We start from the raw sequence: 26,259 nt of genomic DNA, 5'->3' as shown, positions 1-26,259 counted from the left end.
TCATATAATTTAGATCCAATCCCAATTTTACAAAGTCAACCAAGGCTCACATTTGCTAAGGGCTGACTAGGGTGAGCTTTGTCAAAAGTCGGTGAGGCAAGGACGACCTCATCAGCCCTTGCCTCTAGCAAGTGACCAAGTGACCTAGAGGAGGAAGAAGGGAAAAGAAAGAAAGATAGAGAAAGAAAAATAAAAATAAAAATTTTCAAAAATATTAAAATATTATTAAAAATTATCAATGTTAACCGCGCTATGTAAAATATATAAAACTCTCTTCCTTCTCACTAAGTTTACATCGTGTCTGAATTTTTTAATTTATTCACTTCTAGTTAATATTTGTGCACGCTGTTGTATGCGACGACCACCGAGCTGGATTGCTTGGCACCTAATTCTATGCACTGGGGGCTTGGTGTTGACCTCCATTAGCATGCTAATGATATCATGGAAAAGTAAAATGGGCCAGTCGGATCTAGACTTGAATTGCTCTGGACAAGAGATGAGCTTGCTCATGCCTCTATTGTTTCATTCCACGGGCAAACCATTCATATTATTGAGAACATGGAAATCTTTATGACAATACAATTATTTTTTTCAGCAACATATAAGATTTAGAAGGAGCACGAAAGTGCTTAAAACACTTTTTTGATTTGATGCCCATCATAACACTGGACACAAATGGCAAAAAAGGAAAAAGGCCATAAAAGATGAAAGGGATAAAGTACATTTGAAGTACCAAAAATTGTCATGAAAATGCAGTTGAGTGCTAAAATTTTCAAAAGTACAATTAAAATTTTAAAATTTTCAAAAAGTACAATTAAATCTTAAAAATTGTTATAAAAGTGCAATCGAGTTCTAATTTTTTTTAAAAAGTACTATCAACACAATGATTTTATTTAACCAATTTGATCAGTTGTAGGACTCGATTGCACTTTTTGAAAGTTTTAAAACTTAATTGTACTTTCTTGATAAGTTTTAGGACTAAACTGCATTTTGTTAACAAGTTTTAGAACTTCAAATACACATATTCCTAGACGAAACTAATGATGTTACCCAGATTCAATAAAGATGAAGTGGCAGCCTTGGCTCAGCAACAGCGACCAGTGGGATCTTCCTTGGAGCAGATAGCCCAGCAACCTCTTCCATGTTCAGGTCCTCCCTCATCAGATCCCCGGGCAGTCTCCATGTGAACCCATGTATGAGATTGGCTAGACTTGTAGGAATCACTTTGAGCCCGAAATTATAACCCGGACACATTCTCCTACCGGACCCAAATGGCAGGAGCTCGAAGTTTTGTCCCTTCACATCGATTGCCTTCCCAACGAACCTCTCGGGCCTGAACTTTTCGGGTTCGTCCCAATATTTGGGGTCTCTCATAATACTCCATGCACTTACTATGACTCTCGTGCCCCTAGGTACGTCGTACCCAGCAACCTTGCAGTCTTGGCTCGCATAGCGAGGAGCAAGGAATGCTCCCGGCGGGTGCAATCTCATTGTTTCTTTGACAATGGCATTTATATAAGGTAGGTTTGAGAGGTCCGCTTCTTGGACCCATCTCTCCCTTCCGATTATGCTGTTGAGCTCTCGTGTTGCCTTGTCATATACCCAAGGGTTTTTTAGGAGCTCAGAGATTGCCCACTCCACGGACATTGCCGAGGTCCCCGTTCCACCGACTATCAAGTCCTACATGATGCACAAAGGTATGGTCACTATTATAAAAGCATTTGGGAATGTTGAATTGTGGTAACCTTTGTTTTCTCACGTGACGGAACTCAATTAGTTCTTTTGGACTAGTGTTGAACCAGTGAGGACAGGAGTTGTTTGATGGACAATCGTACTTTATTTTGTGAATAAATTGTGGGAAATTTCATTAGTATAACTTTTCTCATATCATCCGAATTTTTCCAGAAGATATATACATAAACAGGGAAGTTGGGAAAACAACGTAAACATAAACTGAAAAAATAGTCGAGGGAAGGAACATATTGAGCCGGCTATCTATGTGCATGGTCATGATGATTCTTTTCTTGAAATTTGTTTAGGATTAAGGGAAAGTAACATGGTTTTACTTCTCATCAAAATTGAAAATATTATTGAAGTTTTAATGAGTTATAAAAAAGAAATTATATATGAATTTGAGTGTCGATATTTATATGTTGTGAAAATTTGGATGTTTCAAACTAAAAAAATATTCAAAGTGCATATGTTGTAATAAAATGAAATGTTAAAAATAAAATCTATCCAAATGTGGGAGCGATTTCATCATTTATTTAGGGAAGACGAAATAACGACTTGAGTAGGAGTTTAGTGGTAAGAACTTAATTAAAATTATACCTAGATCAAGGCCTTGACCCCATGTCTCTCAATCTTCACCTCAACATTAGGATCGTCCACATGTTGCAATAGTACATCCACCATGTCCTTGGCCTCATGACCCTTGAGTCCGACTCTCCTTGCCTCATGTTCATCCACCACATGCTCCAAGAACCTATCAAACTTTTTGCTCAGGGCCTTCATTCTCTTGATATAACCCTATAACCAATGAGAGAGAAGAATTATTGTTAATATAAAAAAATACATTAACTGTTAGGTGAATGATATGTGCGTTTATTTTAATTTTTGCACATTTCAATAATTCACTTATTAAATAAATTATGCAAAACTTTAAAATTTCATTTCATGGAATCAATCGAATCACATCGCGCCATCTAAATTAAGACCTGCAAGTCGAGAAAATTCAGCCAAGGTGCAAAATCGCCTATATTTACAACCCCATTGAGCATGAACCACTCGGCGATCATCTTCTTGAACTCCTCAGGCAACACAATATCGGAGCTCTCGAACTTGTCTGTGTACTTCTTCCCCAAGACCATGCGACTGATCACGTTGAGAGTAAGATCTGAAAGATGGTCTTTCAAATTTACCGGTTGGCCCTTCCCCTCGAACATATTTCTCGTGAGAACCCTCGTCTCCTCCACTCTTATATACTCAAATGATTGAAGCCTTGCAGCACTAAACAGATGGGTGAGGAAGATTTTACGGGCTTGTCGAAGATAGGGGCCGTAGGGCGACCACAACACGTCGGAGTAATTGTAGGCCGTGTACTTGCCTGCAGCAAGGTTGGGGCGATAAGCGAAAACGGTGTCGTGGGTCTGGAGAAGGGCTTTGGCCATGTCTGCGGAACAACCCACAACCACATCGTAGTACCCAAACTGGAGTTTCATGAGGGGCCCGTATGTTCGAGAGAGATCGTGGATTGAGCGGTGAGGGAGTGGGCCAATGAGATTGAGGTTTCCGATGATTGGCCAAGGTTTTGGGCCAGGCGGTAGCTTAAGTTGGCGGCGGCGGAGGTGACTGGAGAGGAGGAGGAGGAGGAGGAAGGCGGCGGCAAGGCAAGCAATGCCGTATGCCACCCAAGAAGGAGCATCCATGGGGTGTTATGCAGGGGTTGAGTCGTTGCGCTTTGAGGGAAGGTTAGATCTGCAATAGGAGCGATAGGCTTCCATCTCGTCCATCGCAATATAAAAGCAAGCAATGAGGGTGAATTTGATTCCAAGAAATAGCCACGTTGTTCAAACCGGCTGTCTTCATACGTTAGAAAATGTTGATAGACTTTTCAAGACTGGAATGGGAACTGGAACTTTATATTTTATTGAAAGCATGATGCACGCCTCATATTTGATTTTATTCATGTAGGTAATATAAAATTAGGTTTAAATAAGATGATTACTCGCATGGCCAACTAACAGTCGTCAAAAGAAAGTCCAAAAAGAAGAAAAAAATATGGCAAGTGAAAAAACTACAACAAATTTAGATTATAGTATTGCGAATCTGTCACCTGATCTTGTCTATTTCCACACACTTAGAATAAGTCGCTCATGGTTAGCCTTCTAAATTGGCTTTTTTTCTAGAAAATAGTTAAAAGTCCTTGAACGAGTGCAATCATTCGTTAGGACTGAACTTTTGTGGATCATAGCCCTCTGTCTCTCTATTTCTATCAATCATTTTATTGGCCGAGAACATATGATTGAGGGATGACTTGTTGTCAATTAGAAGAGTTCAATTTTTAACCCATTACTCTTTTCACAATTTTACTTTGAACTGCAAGACGGTAGCTCCGTAGCCTTTATAGATTTGGGTCGCGTTGACTCGGATTTCTTTTAACCTACAAAAGCTTTACAAATTATTTTTTGTCTTCACCTGGAAGTAAGATTGACAGAAACAACAACAGCCACGTGAAAAGACTTGGGAGAAGCGTCAGGATAAAGAAAGTCCCTTGATTTGATACCCAAAATAAAATACAAGACATCGAACACAAAAAGAAAGACTGTAGTAGACAAAACCTGCCGTTTTACAGAGAGTTCGATAAACGTGAAGTGGCAATCTTGGTTTAGCGAGAGCAACCAGTGTGATTTTCCTATGTGTCCTCAGGCAATTTCCATGTCAACCCATGCAAGAGATTAGCCAAAATAGACGGAATCACTCTCGCCCTTTGCTCTCAGAAATCGGTTTAGAGAAATGAAAGGGAAAAGTCCAGAAGACGGGCACATTCTTCTGCCAGACCCAAACTGCAAAAGCTCAAAACCTTATCCAATCACATCGAATGCCCCTCATCAAACATCTCGGACCTAAACTCAGTTGGGTCGTTACAACAATTCGGAATCTCCACCAACGGCCCATGTGCTCACGAGGCCTCCCTTGTATACCGGAACCCACGGATCTCAGAGTCTTCATTTTGCCCAGCGAAGCGCTGGCGATGGTGCTACTGGGTGCAACCTCATCGTCTCTTTGACAATGGCATATATACAAGGCATGCTCGCAATATCCTCTTCTTAAACCCGTGTCTCTTTTCTGATCGCATTGTCTAGCTGTCGTGTTGCCTGGTTGAATACTCAAGCGCTTTTTAGGCGCTCAGTGAGTGCCCCAAGCAATGAGTGTGAATAGCTACGTTGTTTAGGATGTTGCAATTGGAACTAGACTTTTATATGGGAATAAAAAGCAAGCTACTAATGACATGCTTTGGATAATAATAATAAAAAGAGAAGAAAATTGAATCATCAGATTATATGATATTAAATAGATAATCAGTTCTTATTGACAAGACTACTTCTGCACTTTCCAATATAAAACCACTTGGGCTGTATACTTGCCTGCAGCGTTTTTGGGGTGATAGGCGAAACGGCATCATGGATCTTGGGAACGACTTTGGGCATGTCAGTGGACGAGCACACAACCACGTCGTGGGACTCGACTTTTGATGATGGGCCCGTTATGCGAGAGAGATCGTGGAGCGAGCGGTATAGGAGTGGGCCAATGAGATTGAGGTTTCCGATGATGGGCCAAGGTTTTAGGCCTGGGGGTTAAGTTTGCCGCGGTGGAGGTGACCAAAGAGGAGGAGGAGGAGGAGGAGGAGGAGGAGGGAGGCAGCAGGAAGGCAAGCAATGCCGCATGCCGCCCAAGAAGGATCATCCATGGGAAGTTATGCAGAGGTGTTAAGCTTTCGGGGAGGCATAGTTTTGCAATAGAAGCGAGAGGTTGCTATCTGTCCATGGCAATATATAAGCAAGCAATGATGGTAAATATGATTGAAACCAATAGCCACGTTTTCCCAGATGCAATAGCATGTCTGGTCGCCCAGTAATCATACTTATTGACGAGACTCCAAATTCATCCCGACCAAATATCAACATTAAAACCATATGAAAGGTTTATTACACGAAAAGGTACTTGAGCCAACGTTTAAGCGACAAAATCTTTCTCTATCTAATTGTGTTTATGTAGCCTTAATTTAACTTCGCTTTGGCAATTTGGAAATTGAATATTCTAGTGTTGGTATTGTAATCAATAGTTTGATCCACATATACCTATTTGAGGTACAGGAGTCGGAAAATAGCCAAGTGTTAAGAACAATTAGTTGATATGATGCAACTGGTCAACAAGAAGATTTAGTTTAGTCAGTAGAGGTTTCAATAAGAAATAGTCGATGTAATGGAGTCAATTTAATGGAGTCAACATAACCATCAAAGTAGTGGAATCGAGGTAAGCCCTTCGAGGTAGTATAGTCAATGTAAGTGGGTTTGACAATCTCAATTGTAACCATTTATAGACAAGTTTTGCTGAATTGTAACTATCGATTTTTGGTTATAAATACCCACATTGCACTATTTATAAAGGAACTTCCTCAATTACAGAATTCAACATTTTATTACAAATTTATTTTTATCTTTATTCTTATGCTATTTACATCGTTATCAATGTTTGTTCCTAGTACTTGTACCTTTAAAAAGTTGAGGTGTAATTCATACTCCCCATTGACAGGAAGATGTGGAGTCCCACTTGTATTATTTCTGTTTTTTTTTTTTTTTTTTTTTTTTTTTTTTTTTTTGTGATTGTGCGTCAAATCCTAATATAAAGTCCTTGTCATTTATTTTCTTATTAAAAGTTAACAAAGGCGCATGCACATCCTTAGTCAGTTCTTATCAAACAATCCATCATGCTCCAAAGGTATTTCGTTGACTTTTCGGTGAAACAACCAGTATCGACTATGCGAGTTCCGTGTTTGGTTTGATTTCAAGACTTTCCAACCAAATGAACTAATAATTTGTACAATTTGTTTCTACACAAAAGCAAATAGCGTATTGTAAATGTTGAATTTTAACTCACTTTAAAAGATAACTTCTCAACACACGATTCAATTGGACCTAAGTATGATCCTAAACTACTCCATGTGTACTCGATGATGTAAAATACATGATATTCCCTAGGGAGAGGGTAGAAAAGCTTTCTTCCCAATTGAGGGTTGAAACATGCAGACATTAACACGTTAAAATAAAGAATGTAGTTCGGTCATCCCGATAGGGTAAATTGGCAAGTGATATGGCCATCGGCGGAGCTCTTGAGCTCTTGGATTGTGGCGATGTAAACAAAGGCCCTTACACACACTTTGTCAGTTCTAATCAAACGATCCTTTATACTCCAAAGGTACTTCGTCCACTTTTCAATGAAACAACTAGTATTGATTATGCGAGTTCCGTCTTTGGTTTGATTTCAAAACTTTTCAATCAAATGAACCAATAATTGGTACGATTTGTTTCTACACAAAAGAAAATAGTGTATTGTAAATGTTGAATTTTCCACAAATGATTCAATTGGATCCGAGTACAACCCTAAATTACTCCACTTGAACTTTGGGATATAAAATACAAGTATTCCTTGGGAGAGAGAAGAAAAGATTTCTTCCCAATTGGGGGGAGGGGGGAGGAAGTTGAATCATGTGAACACCAACACATTAAAATAAAGAATGCAATCCAGTATGCTCACTAGGGTTACTTAACAAGCAAGACGGCCCTCAATGAAGCTCTCAGGCTCCTAGGTTGTGGTGAGGTACAACCTCAACCACCACCAAGGATCAACAAAGGCCCTTACACATCCATTGTTAGTTTTGATTGAACGATCCATCACACTCCAAAGGCATTTCATCGGCTTCTCGATGAAACAACTAGTATTGACCATGCGAGTTCCGTGTTTGGTTTGATTTCAAGACTTTTCAACCAAATGAACTAATAATTTGTATGTTTTTTTTTTACACAAAAGCAAATCTTGTACATGTTGAATTTTAACTCATTTAAAAGATAACTTCTCACAAATGATTCAATTGGTTATGAGTAAACTACTTCATCTAAATTTTGAGATGTAAAATACAAGGTTATTTCTTGGGGAGAGAGAAGAAAAGCTTTCTTCCAAATTGGGGGACTAAGGCATGCAGTAGAGATGATTGATTCCTGATCCGATCCAGTTCCACCTAGGAATTGGGAATTGAACTAATAGGACCATATCCCTATTTCTAAGATCGAGAAGCGAACCGACTAATCATAGAACTAGGAATTGAATCGGATCTAGTTCGGTTCCAATTCCCAAGTAGCTCAAGGAAAAATATGATAATCTATTTCCTATCCCCTTTGGAAAAAGAAAAAATTTGCTTTTTACTCATGAAAAGAACAAAGTGCTACAAACATTGTTTGAACTTCATACACTTAATAGATATAACAATTAATCTTAGCCAAAAGGCAAAGAAAGGCATGCCTTAGTTGGAGCACGACTTAGCTTTTGTGCACAACTCCTCTCACATTCTTTATGTGTCTATTCGATGTGAGATTCTTAATGTGTAGCTTGTCACTAGTCTCTTGTGGTTTTAAACCTTCTATGCAAACACCTTTAATGGATGACTCTTAGCTTGTCTCTATTATTGTGTATAGTAAATGCCAAGAGTCCCACATTGAATTGGCACACAAAGAATATGAGAAGAGTTGTGCATAAAACCCACCAAAACTTGCGTCAACCAAAGCATGCCTCTTTTGGCTTTTTGTCTAAATGTTTGCATCTCAACAACATTTTAAAAACTATTAATAATTAAGATTTAAAATTATTTAAAGTTAAAGTTTTAAAAAATAATCAATCGTCTGTTCGAACAGCCAAGAACTAAATTGATTTCACTCACTGGTTTCGATTTTAGATAACCGGACCGGCGCCCCTTGGAAGTAGACCGAATTCTTTTTACTCAACCTAAGCATGCAAACACTGACACGTTAAAATAATAAATACAAACCTATCAACTCACCATAGTTACCTAGCAAGCGAGATGACCCTTAATGGAACTCTTGGGCTCCTGGGTTGTGATAAGGTACAACCTTAATCATCACCAAAGATCAACAAAGGTCCTTACACAATCTTTGTCAACTCTGATTGAAAGATCCATTACGCTCCAAAGGAATCTCGTCGACTTTTCATAAAATAACTAATTTTGACTATGGGGGTTCCGTGTTTGTTTGATTTCAGACTTTTCAACCAAATGAGCTAATAATTCGTACGATTTGTTTCTACACAAAAGCAAAAAGTGTGTTGGAAGTGTTGAATTTTAACTCATGTACAGGATAACTTCTCAACAAATGATTCAATCATTTGTACTATTTGTTTCTGAAAAAAAGAAACAAATATGTGTCATGTATCGCAAGACTCAAAGCTAATTTGTTAGTACATCTTTAGGTGATCAAGATCCATCATGTGTACCCGAGCTAAGCCTGCTCTTTTACTTCTTCCAACGATACATCTCAACATTGATATGACATAAATTCGTATTATGTCGACTTTTTCAGTTCATTTAATTTAAGGTAAAATACTATGTTTGCCATTGCAAGTGAGAACCACCGTGTCCGATTGCGTCGCACTCATTTTCACGCGTCAGAGGCGGAGTCTCGACCTCCATTTGCACGGCCATGAAAATCATGGAAAAGGTAACACGACCCACTCGAATCTAGACAGTGAAATAAATTTTCATATACAAGTTCGTGAAACTCGACAAAATTTATTGCTTCAAACAAAGAGGAGTTCGCTCTTGCTTCTCTTGCTTCTAACATTTATACCACGTGCAACATATTCATATGATTTAGCATATGAAGTCTATATAACAACACATTAACATTTTAGCCACATATAAGACTTAGAAGAAGCATGAAAGAACCACAGACGGATTTTTGATTTGATACCCACAATAACATTAAATCCAAATTGCAATAAGAAAGAACGTAGTAGAGGAAACGTGCGCTGTCACACAGATTCAGTAAAGATGAAGTGGCAGCCTTGGCTCAGCAACAGCGATAAATGGGATCTTCTTGGGCGTGGACAGCCCAGGAACCTCTTCCATGTTCAGCTCCTCCCTTGTCATGTTCTCAGGCAATTTCCATGAAAACCCATGAATAAGATTGGCCAAAGTTGTCTGAATCATTCTCAGACCAAGGTTATAACCCGGGCACATTCTCCGGCCGGACCCAAATGGCAAGAGCTCGAAGTCTTGTCCCTTTACGTCGATCGCCTTTCCAATGAACCTCTCAGGCCTAAAATTTTCAGGGTCGTCCCACAGCTCGGGGTCTCTCCCAATGCTCCATTTACTCACCAGAACTCTCGTGCCCTTGGGTATGTCGTAGCCAGCGACCTCGCAATCCTGGCTTGCAAAGTGATGCGCGATAAATGCCCCCACCGGATGCAATCTCATAATCTCTTTAATAACAGCATTTAAATAAGGCAGGTTCATGACACCCGCTTCTTGGACCCATCTCTCCCTTCCGATTATGTTGTCGAGCTCTTGTGTTGCCTTGTTAAATATATGAGGGTTCTTTAGGAGTTCGCACATTGCCCACTCCACAGACGCAGCCGAGCCCTCTGTTCCACCGGCTATCAACTCCTACATGATGAGTGAAAGCACGATCATGCTATTAGGAGTGTCTGGGGATGTTGAATCACACCAAATTTTGTTTTTTCACATGATGAAACTTTTCATCGACAATTTTGCACAAGTCTTGAAGCAACTTGACACATATTGTTTGATGAACAAAAAAGGATTTGGTCATACTTTATTTTATGAATAAATGATAAGAACTTCCACCATACTCGGGGTATACACATGTACATAAAAATTGGAAAATCAACATAAACACATAGGACAGTACTAAAAAAATAACTAAAGGAAGGAATATGTGTAGTACCTATGTAGGTGCATTGTCATTATGATTCTTTTCTTCAAATCTATTTAGTATTAAGGCTCCATTGGTTTCATGAAAAATATGATATTTCTGAAAAAAATCTTTTTTGGAAAATCATTTCCCAAAAAATAATAATATTTTTTAATATTTGACCTAGACTTGAAAATGAATTGAAAAATATTTTTCATTTTTTTTATAAGGAAAATAGACATTCTATTTAGACGCCAATGCCTTGCGCATGGATAGCCAAGGTATCTGGCACGAGCATTGAATCTCAAGCAAGGATCCTTGACTTTCGGGCATGAGAACTTGATGCTTGTGCCCTGCTCGCTAGTGCCTTGGCCCTAATTTGTAGAGATAGGGTCCTAGGACTAGATAGGACCTAGGCCCAAGACTTTAGTACAAGGGCATGCACCAAGGTTGATCAAGGCCAAGCTCTAAACTTGATGCCCGAGACTTGGTCCATTACGGTTAGATCCGATCTATCGAGGTCAGGCCCAAGACCTTGGTGCCCAAGCCCAAGTCCATTAAGGCTAGGCCTTGGCATGCGAGCCCACGCCTTGCATCAATGGACTAGGGCTTGAGTGCAAGGATCCGAGCAAGGGCACGAGAGTCCTAGCTCAACCTCAAGGACTCGGGCTCGGTAGTTTGGGACCAAAGTATGGGCATTGGGGTCTAGGGACCCTAGACTCAATGGACCCAAGCGTGGCCTAGATGGTCCTAGGCCAAGGCATCGGGATCCTGGGACCGGCCTCAATAAACGGGCCCGACCATGGGGGACATGCCTCGCTGCCAAGGGCTAAGGAACAAGCATTGTATTTCCTACACTCAAGTGCAAAGTTTCAAGTTTATGTTTCGATACCTAATCATTTTTTGAAAAATTATTTCCAATTTTTTAAAGAGAAAATTATTTATTTAAATTTGGTAGGAAACCACTTTCTATGGATGTGGAAAAAAATTTCCATTGACTCATTTTGCTAACCTGATCCAAAAGTCGAAGAATAAGGAAAATATTTTTTTGAAAAATGTTTTTCATTAAATGAACAAAGTTTAAAGGAAAGTCCAAAAATTTTACCTGGATCAAGGCCTTGACCACGTGTCTTTCAATCTTCACCCCAAGATTAGGATCGTTCACATGCTGCAATAAGACATCCACCATATCCTTGGCCTCATAACCCTCGACTTTCCTAGCCTCATGTTCACCCAAAACATGCTCCAAGAATCTATCAAACTTTTTGTTCACGGCCTTCATCCTCTTTATGTAACCCTGAAAGAGACGAATAAGAGAGAAGAATTGTTATTAGTAACCAAGACCATACATGTTCAATGTTTTTTTTTTTTTTGGGGTAAAGGTAAGATATATATTGACTTTTAACCAAGAAAGCTATACAGCAAACAAGCCTCGGCACCAACAAAACTTGCATTCACAAAGACAAACAAGTCAAAACGAGTGGAAGGGTGCCGAGAAGAAAAGGAAAAGAGGGGGAGCCAAATAGCGGCGACCTCCAAAATGAAAACAGGAAAGACCTAAGACCCAAAAGTTACACGTCCTCCACTAGAACAAATATACAAACAAGTAAGGCCACCACAGCAACCTCATCCAAAAGAGACCGAAAAAACAAGGGAGGCCTCAGCTCAAGAAAAGATAGATGGGCTAAGGCTCCAGCTCTGTTGCATCCTCCTTACATGTTCAATGTTAAACTTAATTGTGTAGCTAAATTATTGTGCATGTCAATAATCCGATGGTCAGTGCATATGTTAATTATTACACCGATAATAAACCTAAAAAATTTACGAGACAAATCGTATCAAGTAATTTGGCATGCTAAATTAATTGCTCAAAACTGGAAATTTCATTTTGTGCATCAATCAAATCATGTCGCGGTATCTTAAATACGACCTGCAAGTCGAGAAAATCCAACAAAGGTAGGAAATCGCCCAAATTCAAAACCCCAATGAGCAAGAACAACTCATCAACCATCTTCCTGAACCCCTCAGCCGACACAATATTGGAGTTCTCAGACTTGTCTGAGTACTTCTTCCCTAAGACCATGCGACAGATCATGTTGAGATTAAGATCGGAAAGATGGTCTTTCAAATTTATTGACTGGCCCTTCGCGTCAAACAAATTTCTCGTAAGCACCCTCATCTCCTCCACTCTTATGTACTCAGACGATTGAAGCCTTGCGGCACTAAATAGTTGTGCTAGGAAGATTTTACGGATCTCTTGAAAATAGGGCCCATAGGGCGACCACGTCATGCCGGAGTAATTATAAGCCGTATACTTGCCCGCGGCGCTTTTGGGCCGGTAGGCGAAAACGGCGTCGTGAGTCTTGAGAATGGCTTTGGCCATGTCGGCAGAAGAGCACACAACCACACTGCCGGAGCCGAGCTGGAGCTTCATGATGGGCCCATATATGCGAGAGAGCTCGTGGAGCGAGCGGTGCAGGAGTGGGCTAATGAGATTGAGGTTTCCGATGATAGGCCAAGGTTTTGGGCCAGGCGGTAGCTTAAGTTTGCGGCGGCGGAGGTGACTGGAGAGGAGGAGGAAGGAGGCAACGGCAAGGCAAGCAATGCCGCATACTGCCCAAGAAGGAGCGTCCATGGGGCGTTATGCAGGGGTTGAGTTGTTAAGTTCTCAGGGAAGGATAGTTTTGCAATGGGAGTGTGAGGCTTCCAACTGTCCATGGCTATTTATGAGCAAGCAATAAGGGTGAAAATAATTGAAATAACTAGCCACGTTTTTCCAGATGCAGTAGCGCGTGTGGCCGCCAGGTAATCAAATACTTATTGACAAGACTCCTACTTCATCCATTCCTAATATCAACATTAAAACCACGTGAAAAGTTTATTACACAAAAAGGTACTTGAGCCAACGTTAATCATATCGTAGCCTTTTACAGTGCTGCCTCGTTTTATTTTTAGCATATTAAAAATCTTAAAACTTATCATGAAAGTACAATTAAGTTATAAAACTAATAAAAATATAATCAAGTCTTAAAAATTGTCAAATTGATACAATCAAGTCTTTCTATTAACTTTGTCTATTTAGATTAATAGAATATGCTAACATGATTTTTTTTTTTTTAATATTTTCTCTCTACTAGAGGACAATGGCATGACTAGAACACGAAATACAATGCTAAAATGACATTTTGGATTAAATTCTAATTTTTTAACCAAAGTCTTAATGAAATAAAATAAAAATAAAAACTTTGAAAAAACACCCAAAAACAAAAAAAAACAAAGCTAAGGGCAAGGGCAGCAAGCCCTTACCACTGCCACGCCCTAGTTAGAAAGACCAACGAGGGCTTTGCGATGGCAGACGAGGGCATTGGGACATTAGCCAAGACTAGCAACCCTCACCAACCACAATTGAGGGCCTGTCGACTTTGCCCCAGAGCAACGCTTGCTCAGACCTAAGCAAGGGTCACAACCCTCCTCCTAAATCTAGGTGAGAGTTGCCCGCTCTCAGCACGGTTTGGTGAAGGGCCACCACAGCTGGGTGAAGGTTGGTGACCCTCATCCAAATCGGGTTGGAGATTCGTCAAGTCCTTGCCTACGGTTTGCAAGGGTCGTTGGCCCTCATTGAGCCTCTGCCAGGCCCTTTTCGACAATGGGGGCAACAATGGCTGGGGTCTACCGCCCTTGCCTTTGGCTTCTTCTGTTTCCCCCCTTTTTAAATATTATTTATTTTATTTAATTAAAATTTTGGTTAAAAATTAGAATTTAATCCACGTTATCACTACATTGGGAGAGAAAATATTAAAAAAAAAAAGTCGCGTCATCATTTTCCCTTAGTTTACATTGATAGAATTAACAGAAGAACTCGATTGTACTAATTTGATAATTTTTAGAACTTGATTACACTTTTTATAAGTTGTAACATTCAATTGCACTTTCTTGAGAAGTCTTAGGATTTTTAGTACACATATTTCTTATTAGCTAGGGGTTTGCACTTGTCATTGTTTGAGCTTGTACTTCATATCTCTTTAATTTAAATCGCTATAGCAATTTTAGTAACTAAAAATGCCCGTATGTTGTAGTTGATAATTTGGTTGATGGAAACCTATTTGCAGTATTGTAACAGTGGAAATTGGCCAAATGTTGAAAATAATTAGTCGATATAATGCAGCTAGTCAACAAGAAGACTCAATTTAGTTGAGAGAGATTTCAATGAGAAATAATCAATGTAGTGAAGCCGATATAATGGATTTAGCGTAGCTATCAAAGTAGTGATATGAAGTAATCGTCAAGGTAGTATAATTGATGTCACCATCTAGTATTGAAGTCGACAATTTCAAATGTAACTGTTTGCAGGTAAGTATTGTTGAATTGTAATTGTTGACTATGGGTTATACAATATCCTTATTAAAGGAATTGACTCAAAAAAAATCACAAATTAATCTTTATATTTATTCTCCCGCAATTAACATCGTTAGTAATAATTGTTCCAAATATATGTACCTTTAAAGTCCTTGTCATTTACTTTCTTATCCAATTTTTTTTTTTTTGTTGGTCTTACTCTATTCCTACTCTAACACTCACTCTAGACTTTTGCCCTACCTCCTTACAGGGCATGGGAGTCGAAATCCATTCCTTAAACTAAATCGTCCTTACCCCCAAAACTCTTTGAGAATGTGGAGATTCGAACCCCCCGAAAAGGTAGAGATTCGAACCTCTCATCTCTCCCTTCTAAGTTGGAAGGTGGCCACTGGGGTTTGCCCCGGTGGTTTTCTTATCCAAAATTACAAAGGCCCCTACATACCTAATATTGGTTTGTATTGAACAATCCATTATGCACGAAAGGCATTTCGTCAATTTTACAACAAAACAGCCGGTATCAATTATGCTTGTCTTGTTCGATTTCAAGACTTTCCAACCAAATGAGCCAATAATTTATACGATACAGATGAGTGTCATGTGAATGTTAAGATTTTAACTCATTTTAGAAACCAACCGTCCAACTATTTGTACAATTTGTCCATGCAAGAGGAAGAAAACCAATGAGTGTAGAACGTTTGCATTTTTAGGGGGGAGGTCTGCCGAGAAAACGCTAAAAGTCAGTGGTAGCAATCGTTGGATGTGAGAGCTGGAAAGTGATCCACTCTACCTCTGCCATTTCCTCTCCCATTTGTACCGGCAAATGCGTTGTTTGACATATTAATCTCTCAATGTTTGCATTTTTTTTTTCTTCTTCAAATCTTGTTGCAAGGACTATACCCACAATGTCCTCCCTTAATAGACTGGGATGGAGATAAAAAGAAATCTTAATCCACCTCTCAAAGGGATTAACCACAATCATCTTATAAAAATAGTCTTAAAATTATTATAATTATGTCAATCTAATTCTAAACATTTTTTTACCAACCGAATTATAAACATTTTTTAATATATATGCTAAGTTATTACATCCAACCAATTTTGGCTGAAAATCATTGACATGCCGTGATCATCACTGACATGGATATTTTTATTAATAATTTAATATTTTTTTGAGTGTTTTATCTTCTTTTTGTTTAATCTTTCTTATTCTTTTCCTTCTTCCTCCAACTAGTCTTCGAATATCGGCAACCAGCTAGAGGTCCTCATGGCTGGGCAAGTCCTCACTATTGCTGGGCCAGACCATGCCTCACTAGCCCTCACATCTAGTTGATCGCCCAGATATGATGACTAGCCAAAGGAAGAAGGAAAAAAAAAAAAAGAGAAAAAATAAAATAAAAACTTTGAAAAATATTAAAATATAATTAAAAATGTCAACATCAATATTAATTACTCCACGTAGGACCGTTGACGTCTATGTCAACATCAACTGGCCAAATCTAGTCGAATAAATTGAATTAGTATTAATGTAAAAGGTTTAAGATTGAATCGGTACAATAACAATAAGTTTGGACTTTTTTAGTAATTCTCCTAGTGTCGTCATATGTGAGACAACCCAAGTCGTCTAACCGTCTGAGACTTGAAGCTAAATTTTTTTTTTATCAAAAAGAAAAGAAAAAAAAACATAGATCAATCCAAATGATTGAGGGGCAACATGTTTTGAGAGAGCCGGGTTTGATTTTTCACCCAATATGCTTTTCCTATAAAATCAATTATTTATATCATGTGAACTCAATGACATAAAACACGGGGATATTCCTTGGGGAGAGGATAGAAAAAGCTTTCTTCCCAAATGGGGGTTGAAACATACGGACATTAACACGTTAAAATAAAAAATGTAGTCTGGTCATCCCAAAAGGGTTACTCGGCAAGTGAGGCGGCCATCAGCGGAGCTCTCGAACTCTTGGGTTGTGGTGAGGTACAAGCTTAAGCACCACTAAGGATTAACAAAGGCCCTTACACACACTTGGTCAGTTCTAATCGAACAATCCATTACACTCCAAAAGTATTTCGTCCACTTCTTAGTGAAACAATTAGTATTGACCATGTGAGTTCCGTCTTTGGTTTGATTTCAAGACTTTTTTTTTTTTTGGGTGAAGGTAAGTGATATAAATTGGGAAGAGGTCAAACTGTACAACCAATCGGCTTCAAAAACTTACACTCAAGATGGACATGCCCATTATGAGTGGAAGGAAGACGAGGAAAAACCCAAGAGGCAACCGAAAATAATCAAAAGCCAAAGCAGATCGACAACCAGAAACGACCTAGAACAAGACGCCTAGCCAGTCAGCCCACAATCAGCATAAGAGATGATAAAGGAATCCGACTCCCAAGACAATTCAACCAAATGAACCAATAATTGGTACGATTTGTTTCTACACAAAAGAAAATAGTGTATTGTAGATGTTGAATTTTAACTCATTTAAAATATAACTTCTCAACAAATGATTCAATTGGATTTGAGTACGACCCTAAACTACTCCACTTGAACTTTGGGATATAAAATACAGGTATTCCTAGGGAGAGGGAAGAAAAGCTTTCTTCCCATTGGGGGGAGAGGGGAGGAAGCTGAGTCATGTGAACACTAGCACGTTAAAATAAAGAATGCAGTCAAATATTCCCACTAGGGTTACTTGACAAGCAGAGCGGCCCTCAACAAAGCTCTCAAGCTCCTAGGTTGTGGCGAGGTACAACCTTAACCACCAACAAGGATCAACAAAGGCTCTTACACATCCTTTGTCAATTCTGATCGAACGGTCCATCACGCTCCAAAGGCATTTCGCCGGCTTCTCAATGAAACAACTAGTATTGACTATGCGAGTTCCATGTTTGGTTTGATTTCAAAACTTTTCAATCAAATGAACTAATAATTTGATTGATTTTTTTTTTACACAAAAGCAAATCTTGTACATGTTAAATTTTAACTCATTTTAAAGATAACTTCTCAACAAATGATTCAATTGATGCTGAGTACGACCTTTAAGCTACTCCTTCTGAACTCTAGAATGTAAAATAATGGGGTATTTCCTAAGAAGAGGGAAGAAAAGCTTTCTCCCTAATTGGGAGTCCAAATGTGCAGATACTGACACGCTAAAATAAGAAACGCAATTCTATAAGCCCACTAGGGTTACCTAACAGGCCAAGCACCCCTCAACAGAGCTTTCGAGCTCTTGGGTTGTGGTGAGGTCCAACCTCAACCACCACCAAGGATCAACAAAGGCCCTTACACACTCTTTGTCAATTTAGATCGAATGATCCATTCGCTCAGAAGGTATTTCGTCAACTTTTCAATAAAACAACCAGTATTGACCATGCGAGTTCCATGTTTGATTTCAAGACTTTTCAATGAAATGAGCTAATAATTTGCGCGATTTTTTTCTACACAAGAGAAAATAGTGTCTTGTAAATGTGGAATTTTAACTAATTTAAAAGATAACTTCTCAACAAATGATTCAATTAGTTATGAGTAAACTACTTCATCTAAACTTTGAGACGTAAAATACAAGGTTATTTCTTGGGGAGAGAGAAGAAAAGCTTTCTCCCCAATTGGGGGACTAAGGCGTACAGTAGGGGTGATCAATCTCCGATCCGATCCAGTTCCACCTATGAACTGAGAATCGAACCGGTAGAACCAGTTCCCTAGTTCTAAGATCGAGAAGCAAATTGACTAATCATAGGACCAGGAATCGGACTGGATCTAGTTCAGTTCCAATTCTCGAGCGGCTCAAGGAAATCGATCGTAATCTATTTCCCATCCCCTTTGAAAAAAAAAATTGCTCTTTACTCATGAAAAGAACAAAATGCTACAAAAATTGTTTGAACTTCACACACTTAATAGATATAACACTTAATCTTAGCCAAGAGGCAATGAAAGGCATGCCTTAGTTGGAGCATGACTTAGCTTTTGTGCACAACTCCCTCACATTCTTTATGTGTCTATTCGATATGAGGTTCTTAGTGTGTAGCTTGTCTCTAGTCTCTTGTGGTTTTAAACCTTCTATGCAAACATTTTTAATGGAGGACTCTTAGCTTGTCTCTATTATTGTGTATAATGAATGCCAAGAGTCCCACATCAAATGGGCACACAAAGAATGTGAGAAGAGTTGTGCATAAAACCCACCAAAACTCGCTCCAACCAAAACATGCCTCTCTTGGCTTTCTATCTAAATGTTTGTATCTCAACAATATTTTAAAAACTATTAATAATTAAGATTTAAAATTATTTCTTTAATAATTTAAAGAAATAAAATCTTAGTTTTAAAAAATAATTGATGAGGTCTGGTTCGGATAGCCGAGAACTAAATTGATTTCATCGGTTTCGATTTTAGGGAACCGGACCGACACCCATTGGGAGCAGATCAAATTCTTGGATGCGGATATCGACACATTAAAATAATAAATATAAACCTATCAACTCACCAAGGTTACTTGGCAAGCGAGCTGACCCTTGGCGGAACTCCTGGGCTCCTTGGTTGTGATAAGATACAACCTCAATCATTGCCAAAGATCAACAAAGGCCCTCACACACCCTTTGTCAATTTTGATCGAAAGATCCATTATGCTCCAAAGGAATCTCGTCGAATTTTCATAAAATAATTAGTTTTGACTATGAGAGTTTCGTGTTTGGTTTGATTTCAAGACTTTTCAACAAAATGAGCTAATAATTTGTACTATTTGTTTCTACACAAAAGCAAATAGTGTCTTGGAAGTGTTGAATTTTAACTCATGTACAAGATAACTTCTCAACAAATGATTCAATCATTTGTACTATTTGTTTCTGAAAAAAAGAAATAAATATGCGTCCTGTATCGCACGAACCAAAGCTAATTTGATAGTACATCTGTAGGAGATCAAGATTGATCAAGTGTACCCGAGCTGAGCATAAATTTGTATTATGTCGACTTTTTCAGTTCATTTAATTGAAGGTAAAATACTATGTTTGCCATTGCAAGTGAGAACCGCCATCTTTGATTGCGTCACACTCATTTTCACGCGTCAGAGGCCGAGTTTTGACCTCCATTTGCACGGCCATGAAAATCATGGAAAAGTAACACGACCCACTTGAATCTAGACTGTGAAATAAATTTTCATATACAAGCTCATGAAACTCGACAAAATTTATTGCTTCAAACAAAGAGAGTTCGCTCTTGCTTCTCTTGCTTCTATTATTTCATACCACGTGCAACACATTCATAGGATTTAGCATATGAAGTCTACATAACAATACATTAACATTTCAGCCACATATAAGACTTAGAGAAGCATGAAAGAACCACAGACGGATTTTTGATTTGATACCCACAATAACATTAAATCCAAATTGCAATAAAGAAAGAACATAGCAGATGAAACGTGCGCTGTCACACAGATTCAGTAAAGATGAAGTGGCAGCCTTGGCTCAGCAACAGCGACCAATGGGATCTTCTTGGGCGTGGATAGCCCAGGAACCTCTTCAATGTTTAGCTCCTCCCTTGTCATGTTCTTAGGCAATTTCCATGAAAACCCATGAATAAGATTAGCCAGACTTGTCTGAATCATTCTCAGACCAAGGTTATAACCCGGGCACATTCTCCGGCCCGACCCGAACGGCAAGAGCTCGAAGTCTTGTCCCTTTACGTCGATTGCCTTTCCAATGAACCTCTCAGGCCTAAAATTTTCAGGGTCGTCCCACAACTCGGGGTCTCTCCCAATGCTCCATTTACTCACCAGGACTCTCGTGCCCTTCGGTACGTCGTAGCCAGCGACCTTGCAATCCTGGCTTGCAAAGCGATGCGCGAGAAATGCCCCCACCGGATGCAATCTCATCATTTCTTTAATAACAGCATTTAAATAAGGCAGGTTCGTAACATCCGCTTCTTGGACCCATCTCTCCCTTCCGATAATGTTGTCGAGCTCTTGCGTTGCCTTGTTAAATGTATAAGGGTTCTTTAGGAGTTCGCACATTGCCCACTCCACCGACGCAGCCGAACCCTCTGTTCCACCAGCTATCAACTCCTACATGATGAATGAAAGCACAATCATGCTATTAGGAGTGTATGGGGATGTTTAATCACACCATATTTTGTTTATTCACATGATGAAACGTGATCGATAATTTTGCGCAAGTCTAGAAGCAACTTGACACATATTGTTTGATGAACAGAAAAGGATTTGGTCATACTTTATTTTATGAATAAATGATAGGAACTTCCACCATATAACTTTCCTTACATCATCAACATTTTGCCCTGGGGTGTATACATGTACATAAAAATTGGAAAATCAACGTAAACATACAGGACAATACTGAAAAATAATAATAATAATAACTGAGGGAAGGAATATGTGTAAGCATCTCTCTATGTGCATTATCATTATGATTCTTTTCTTTAAATCAGTTTAGTATTAAGGCTCTATTGGTTTCGCAAAAAATGTGACTTCTAAAAAAAATATGAAAAATCATTTTCTAAGAAAATGATAATATTTTTCGATATTTGGCCTAGACTTAAAACTGAATTGGAAAATATTTACCATTTTTTTATAAGGAAAATAGACATACTATTTGGGCACTAGTGCCTTGCGCATGGGTAGCCAAGGTACCTGGCATGAGCAACGAATCTCAATTCAGGATCCTCGACTTCCAGGCATGAGAACTTGATGCCCGTGCCCCAGTCACTGGTGCCTTGGCCTATAGAGATCGGGTCCAAGTTCCCAATGCCTAGGCCTCGATAGAACCTAGGCTTGGGACATCAGTACAAGGGCCGGCACCAAGGTTGATCAAGGCCAAGCCCCAAACTCGATGCCCAAGACCCAATCCCTTACACTCAGATTTGGTCCATTAAGGTTAGGCCCAAGACCTTGGTGCCCATGCCCAAGTCCATTGAGGCTAGGCCTTGGCATGCAAGCCCGAGCCTTGCATCAATGGACTAGGGCGTGAGCTCAAGGATCCAAGCAAGGGCACAGGAATCCCGGCCCAACCTCAAAGACTTGGGCTCGAAAGTTGGGGACCATAGTATAGGCGTTAGAATCTATGGACCCCGGACTCAATGGACCCGGGCGTGGCCTAGATGGACTCAGGCCAAGGCATGAGGATCCTGGGCTAGGCCTCAATAGATCTGGGCGCGGGCATCATGGACATGCCTCATTGCCAAGGGCCAAGGAACAAGCGTTGGATTTCCCGCACTCACGTGCAAAGTCCTCGCTCAAATTTCGATACCTAATCATATTTAGGAAAATGATTTCTGATTTTTTAAAGATAAAATTATTTATTTGAATTTAATTTCTGGTAGGAAACTATTTTCTATTGACACAGAAATTTTTTTTCCATTAACTCATTTTGCTAAGGTGATCCAAAAGTCGAAGAATAAGGAAAACATCTTTTTGGAAAATGTTTCTCGTGAAATGAACCAATTTTAAAAGACAGTCAAAAATTTTACCTGGGTCAAGGCCTTGACCCCGTGTCTTTCAATCTTCACCCCAAGATTAGGATCGTCCACATGTTGCAATAGAACATCCACCTTATCCTTGGCCTCATAACCCTCGACTCTCCTCGCCTCATGTTCACCCAAAACATGCTCCAAGAACCTATCAAACTTTTTGTTCACGGCCTTCATCCTCTTTATGTAACCCTGAAAGAGACGAATAAGAGAGAAGGATTGTTATTAGTAACGAAGAGCTTACATTATCAATGTTAAACTTAATTGTGTAACTAAATTCTTGTGCATGTCAATAATCCGATGGTGAGTGCATATGTTAATCGTTACACCGATAATAAACCTAAAAAATCCAAGAGACAAATCATATCAATTAATTTTGCATGCTAAATTACACAAACTAAAAATTTCATTTCATGCATCAATCAGATCATGTCGCGGTATCTTAATTACGACCTGCAAGTCAAGAAAATCCAACAAAGGTAGGAAATCGCCCAAATTCAGAACCCCGGTGAGCAAGAACAACTCATCAACCATCTTCCTGAACTCCTCAGCCGACACAATATTGGAGTTCTCAGACTTGTCTGTGTACTTCTTCCCTAAGACCATGCGACAGACCACGTTGAGATTAAGATCCGAAAGATGGTCTTTCAAATTAATCGACTGGCCCTTCGCCTCAAACAAATTTCGCGTAAGCACCCTCATCTCCTCCACTCTTATGTACTCAGACGATTGAAGCCTTGCAGCACTAAATAGTTGTGCTAGGAAGATTTTACGGACCTGTTGAAAATAGGGGCCATAGGGCGACCACGTCATGCCGGAGTAATTATAAGCCGTGTACTTGCCCGCGGCGTTTCTGGGCCGGTAGGCAAAAACCGCGTCGTGAGTCTTGAGAATGGCTTTGGCCATGTCGGCAGAAGAGCACACAACCACATTGCAGGAGCCGAGCTGGAGCTTCATGATGGGCCCATATATGCGAGAGAGTTCGTGGAGCGAGCGGTGCAGGAGTGGGCTAATGAGATTGAGGTTTCCGATGATGGGCCAAGGTTTTGGGCCAGGCGGTAGCTTAAGTTTGCGGCGGCGGAGGTGACCGGAGAGGAGGAGGAAGGAGGAAGGAGGCAACGGCAAGGCAAGCAATGCCGCATGCTGCCGAAGAAGGAGCGTCCATGGGGCGTTTTGAAGGGGTTGAGCTGTTAAGCTCCCAGGGAATGATGGTTTTGCAATGGAAACGAGAGGCTTCTATCTGTCCATGGCTATTTATAAGCAAGCAATGAGGGTGTAAATAATTGATATAACTAGCCACGTTTTTCCAGATGCGGTAGCGTGGGGCCGCCAGGTAATCATACTTAGTGACGAGACTCCTACTTCATCCAGTCGTAATATCAACATTAAAACCGCACGAAAAGTTTATTACACCAAATGGTACATGAGCCAACGTTAATCATACCGTAGCCTTTTACAATGCTACCTCTTTTTATTTTTAGCATATTGAAAATCTTAAAACGTATTACAAAAGTACAATTGAATTATAAAACTTACAAAAATGTAATCAAATCCTAAAATTTATTAAATTGATACTATCGAGTGTTTCCGTTAACTCCATCTGTTTAGATTAATAGAATATGCTAACATGCCTTCTTCTTTTTTATATATTTTCTCTCTCCTAGGTAATGACATGGTTAAAACATGAAATACAAGGCTAAAACGACATTTTGGATTAAATTCTAATTTTTTAACCAAAGTCTTAATGAAATAAAATAAAATAAAACAAAACTTTAAAAAAAAAAAAGGGGGGGGCTAAGGGCTAAGGGCAAGGGCAACAAGCCCTTACCACTGTAAAAAACAGAGCTAAGGGCAAGAACAGCAAGCCCTTACCACTGTCACCCTCATCGCTGGAAATGGCCAACAAGGGCTTTGCGATGGCCAACGAGGGCATTGGGACGTTGGCCAAGACTACCGACCCTCCTTGACCATAAGCGAGGGCCCGGTGCCCTTCCCCCAAAGTGATACTCGCTCAAATCTAGGCAAGGGTCGTAACTCGCCTCCTAAATCTAGGTGAGGATTGCCTGCTCTCAGCACGGTTTGGCCAAGGGCCACCACAGCTGGGTGAGAGTTGGTGACCCTCATCCAAATCTAGTTGAAGGTTCGCCAAGTCCTCACCTACGGTTTGCAAGGGTTGTCAGCCCTTATTGAGCCTCCACCAAGCCCTTTTTGATGATGGAGGCAACAATGGCTAGGGCCTACCGCCCTTGCCTTTGGCTTCTTTTATTTCCCCCCTTTTTTAATTTTTTTTATTTCATTTAATTAAAATTTTGGTTAAAAAATTAGAATTTAATCAAAATTATCACTACATTGGGAGAGAAAATATTTAAAAAGAGTCACTTAATCATTTTCCCTTAGTCTAAATTGATAGAATTAACGAAAGAACTCGATTGTACTAATTTGATAAGTTTTAGAACTTGATTGCAATTTTTTGTAAGTTGTAGAATTCAATTACATTTTTTTGAGAAGTCTTAGGATTTCTAGTACACATATCTCTTATTAGATAGGGGTTTGCACTTTTCATTGTTTGAGCTCTTATTTCATATCTCTTTAATTTAACTTCGTTGTAGCAATTTTAGTAACTAAGAATATCCATGTGTGGGTAGTTGATAATTTGGTTGATGGAAACCTATTTGAGGTATTGGAATAGTGGAAATTGGCCAAATGTTGAGGATAATTAGTTGATATAATGCAGCTAGTTGGCAAGAAGACTCAATTTAGTCGAGAGAGGTTTCAATAAGAAATAATCAATGTAGTGAAGCTAATGTAATGGAGTCAACGTAACTATCAAAGTAGTGGAATTAGGTAATCGTTAAGGTAGTATAATCGATGTAACCATCTAGTATTGAAGTCGACAATTTCAAACGTAACTGTTTGTAGGTAAGTATTGTTGAATTGTAATTGTTGATTATGGGTTATAAATACCACATTAAAGAAACTGACTTAATTTTTTTTTTACAAATTTATCTTTATATTTATTATCCTACAATTTACATCGTTAGCAATGATTGTTCCTAATATTTGTACCTTTAAAGTCCTTGTCATTTACTTTCTTATCCAAAATTACGAAGGTCCCTACACACCTAATATCAATTCATATCAAATGATCAATTACACACAAATTCATATCGAATGATTCATTACACACAAAAGACATTTTGTCAACTTTACAACAAATGGGCTGGTATCGATTATGCTCGGTTTCGTGTCTTGTTTGATTTCAAGACTTTCCAACCAAATGAGTCAATAATTTGTATGATACAGATGAGTGTCCTGTGTTTGTTAAGATTTTAACTCATTTTAGAATCCAACCGTCCAACTATTTGTACGATTTGTTCAGGCAAGAGGAAGAAAGAAGAAAACCAATGAGTGTAGAACGTTTGTTTTTTTAGGGGGGCGGTCTACCGAGAAAACGCTAAAAGTCAGTGGTAGCAATCGTTGGATGTGAGGTGGAAAATGATCCACTCTACCTCTGCATTTCATCCACCATTTGTATCGGCAAATCCACTGTTTGACTTATTAATCTCTCAATGTTTGATTGCTTTTTTTTTTCTTTTTCAAATCTTGTCGCAAGGCTTGTTATGGAAATTAAAAGAGAGACTATACTCACAATGTCCTCCCTTAATAGACTGGGACGGAGATTAAAAGAAATCTTAATCCACCTCTCAAAGGTATTAACCACAATTATCTTACAAAAATAGTCTTAAACTTATTATAATTATGACAATCTAGTTCTAAACATTTTTTTTTGCCAACTGAATTATAAATATTTTTTAATATTTATGCTAAGTCATTCCATCCGATCAATTTTGGCTAAAAATCACTAATGTAGCACGACCGTCATTGACATAGACATTTTTATTAATAATTTAATATTTTTTGAAAATTGT

General features: G+C 39.1%; 2 protein-coding genes and 1 pseudogene across 2 annotated transcripts; all 3 read right to left on the bottom strand.

Moving 5' to 3' along the window:
- Positions 1-1,056: 1,056 nt before the first annotated feature.
- LOC104450982 (trimethyltridecatetraene synthase) lies at positions 1,057-3,428 on the bottom strand. The gene is given in 3 exon segments (XM_010065723.2): positions 1,057-1,680; positions 2,332-2,529; positions 2,718-3,428. Coding segments are annotated over 3 exon segments (1,533 nt in total).
- A 6,182-nt stretch (positions 3,429-9,610) lies between these two features.
- LOC104450981 (trimethyltridecatetraene synthase-like) lies at positions 9,611-13,153 on the bottom strand. The gene is made up of 3 exons (XM_039314826.1): positions 12,433-13,153; positions 11,608-11,799; positions 9,611-10,234 (listed from the first exon to the last, which is right to left on the bottom strand). The coding sequence occupies exons 1-3, from the start codon at positions 13,135-13,137 to the stop codon at positions 9,611-9,613; spliced, it is 1,521 nt and encodes a 506-aa protein (XP_039170760.1). The 5' UTR covers positions 13,138-13,153.
- Positions 13,154-20,036: 6,883 nt separating this feature from the next.
- Positions 20,037-23,558, bottom strand: LOC104450979 (annotated as a pseudogene).
- Between the last annotated feature and the right edge of the window lie 2,701 nt (positions 23,559-26,259).

Source organism: Eucalyptus grandis, chromosome 6 (assembly GCF_016545825.1).
Source record: "Eucalyptus grandis isolate ANBG69807.140 chromosome 6, ASM1654582v1, whole genome shotgun sequence".
Taxonomy (NCBI): Eukaryota; Viridiplantae; Streptophyta; class Magnoliopsida; order Myrtales; family Myrtaceae; genus Eucalyptus; species Eucalyptus grandis.
Note: the sequence above shows the minus strand (reverse complement) of the source record. Positions and strands in the feature narration are given on the sequence as shown.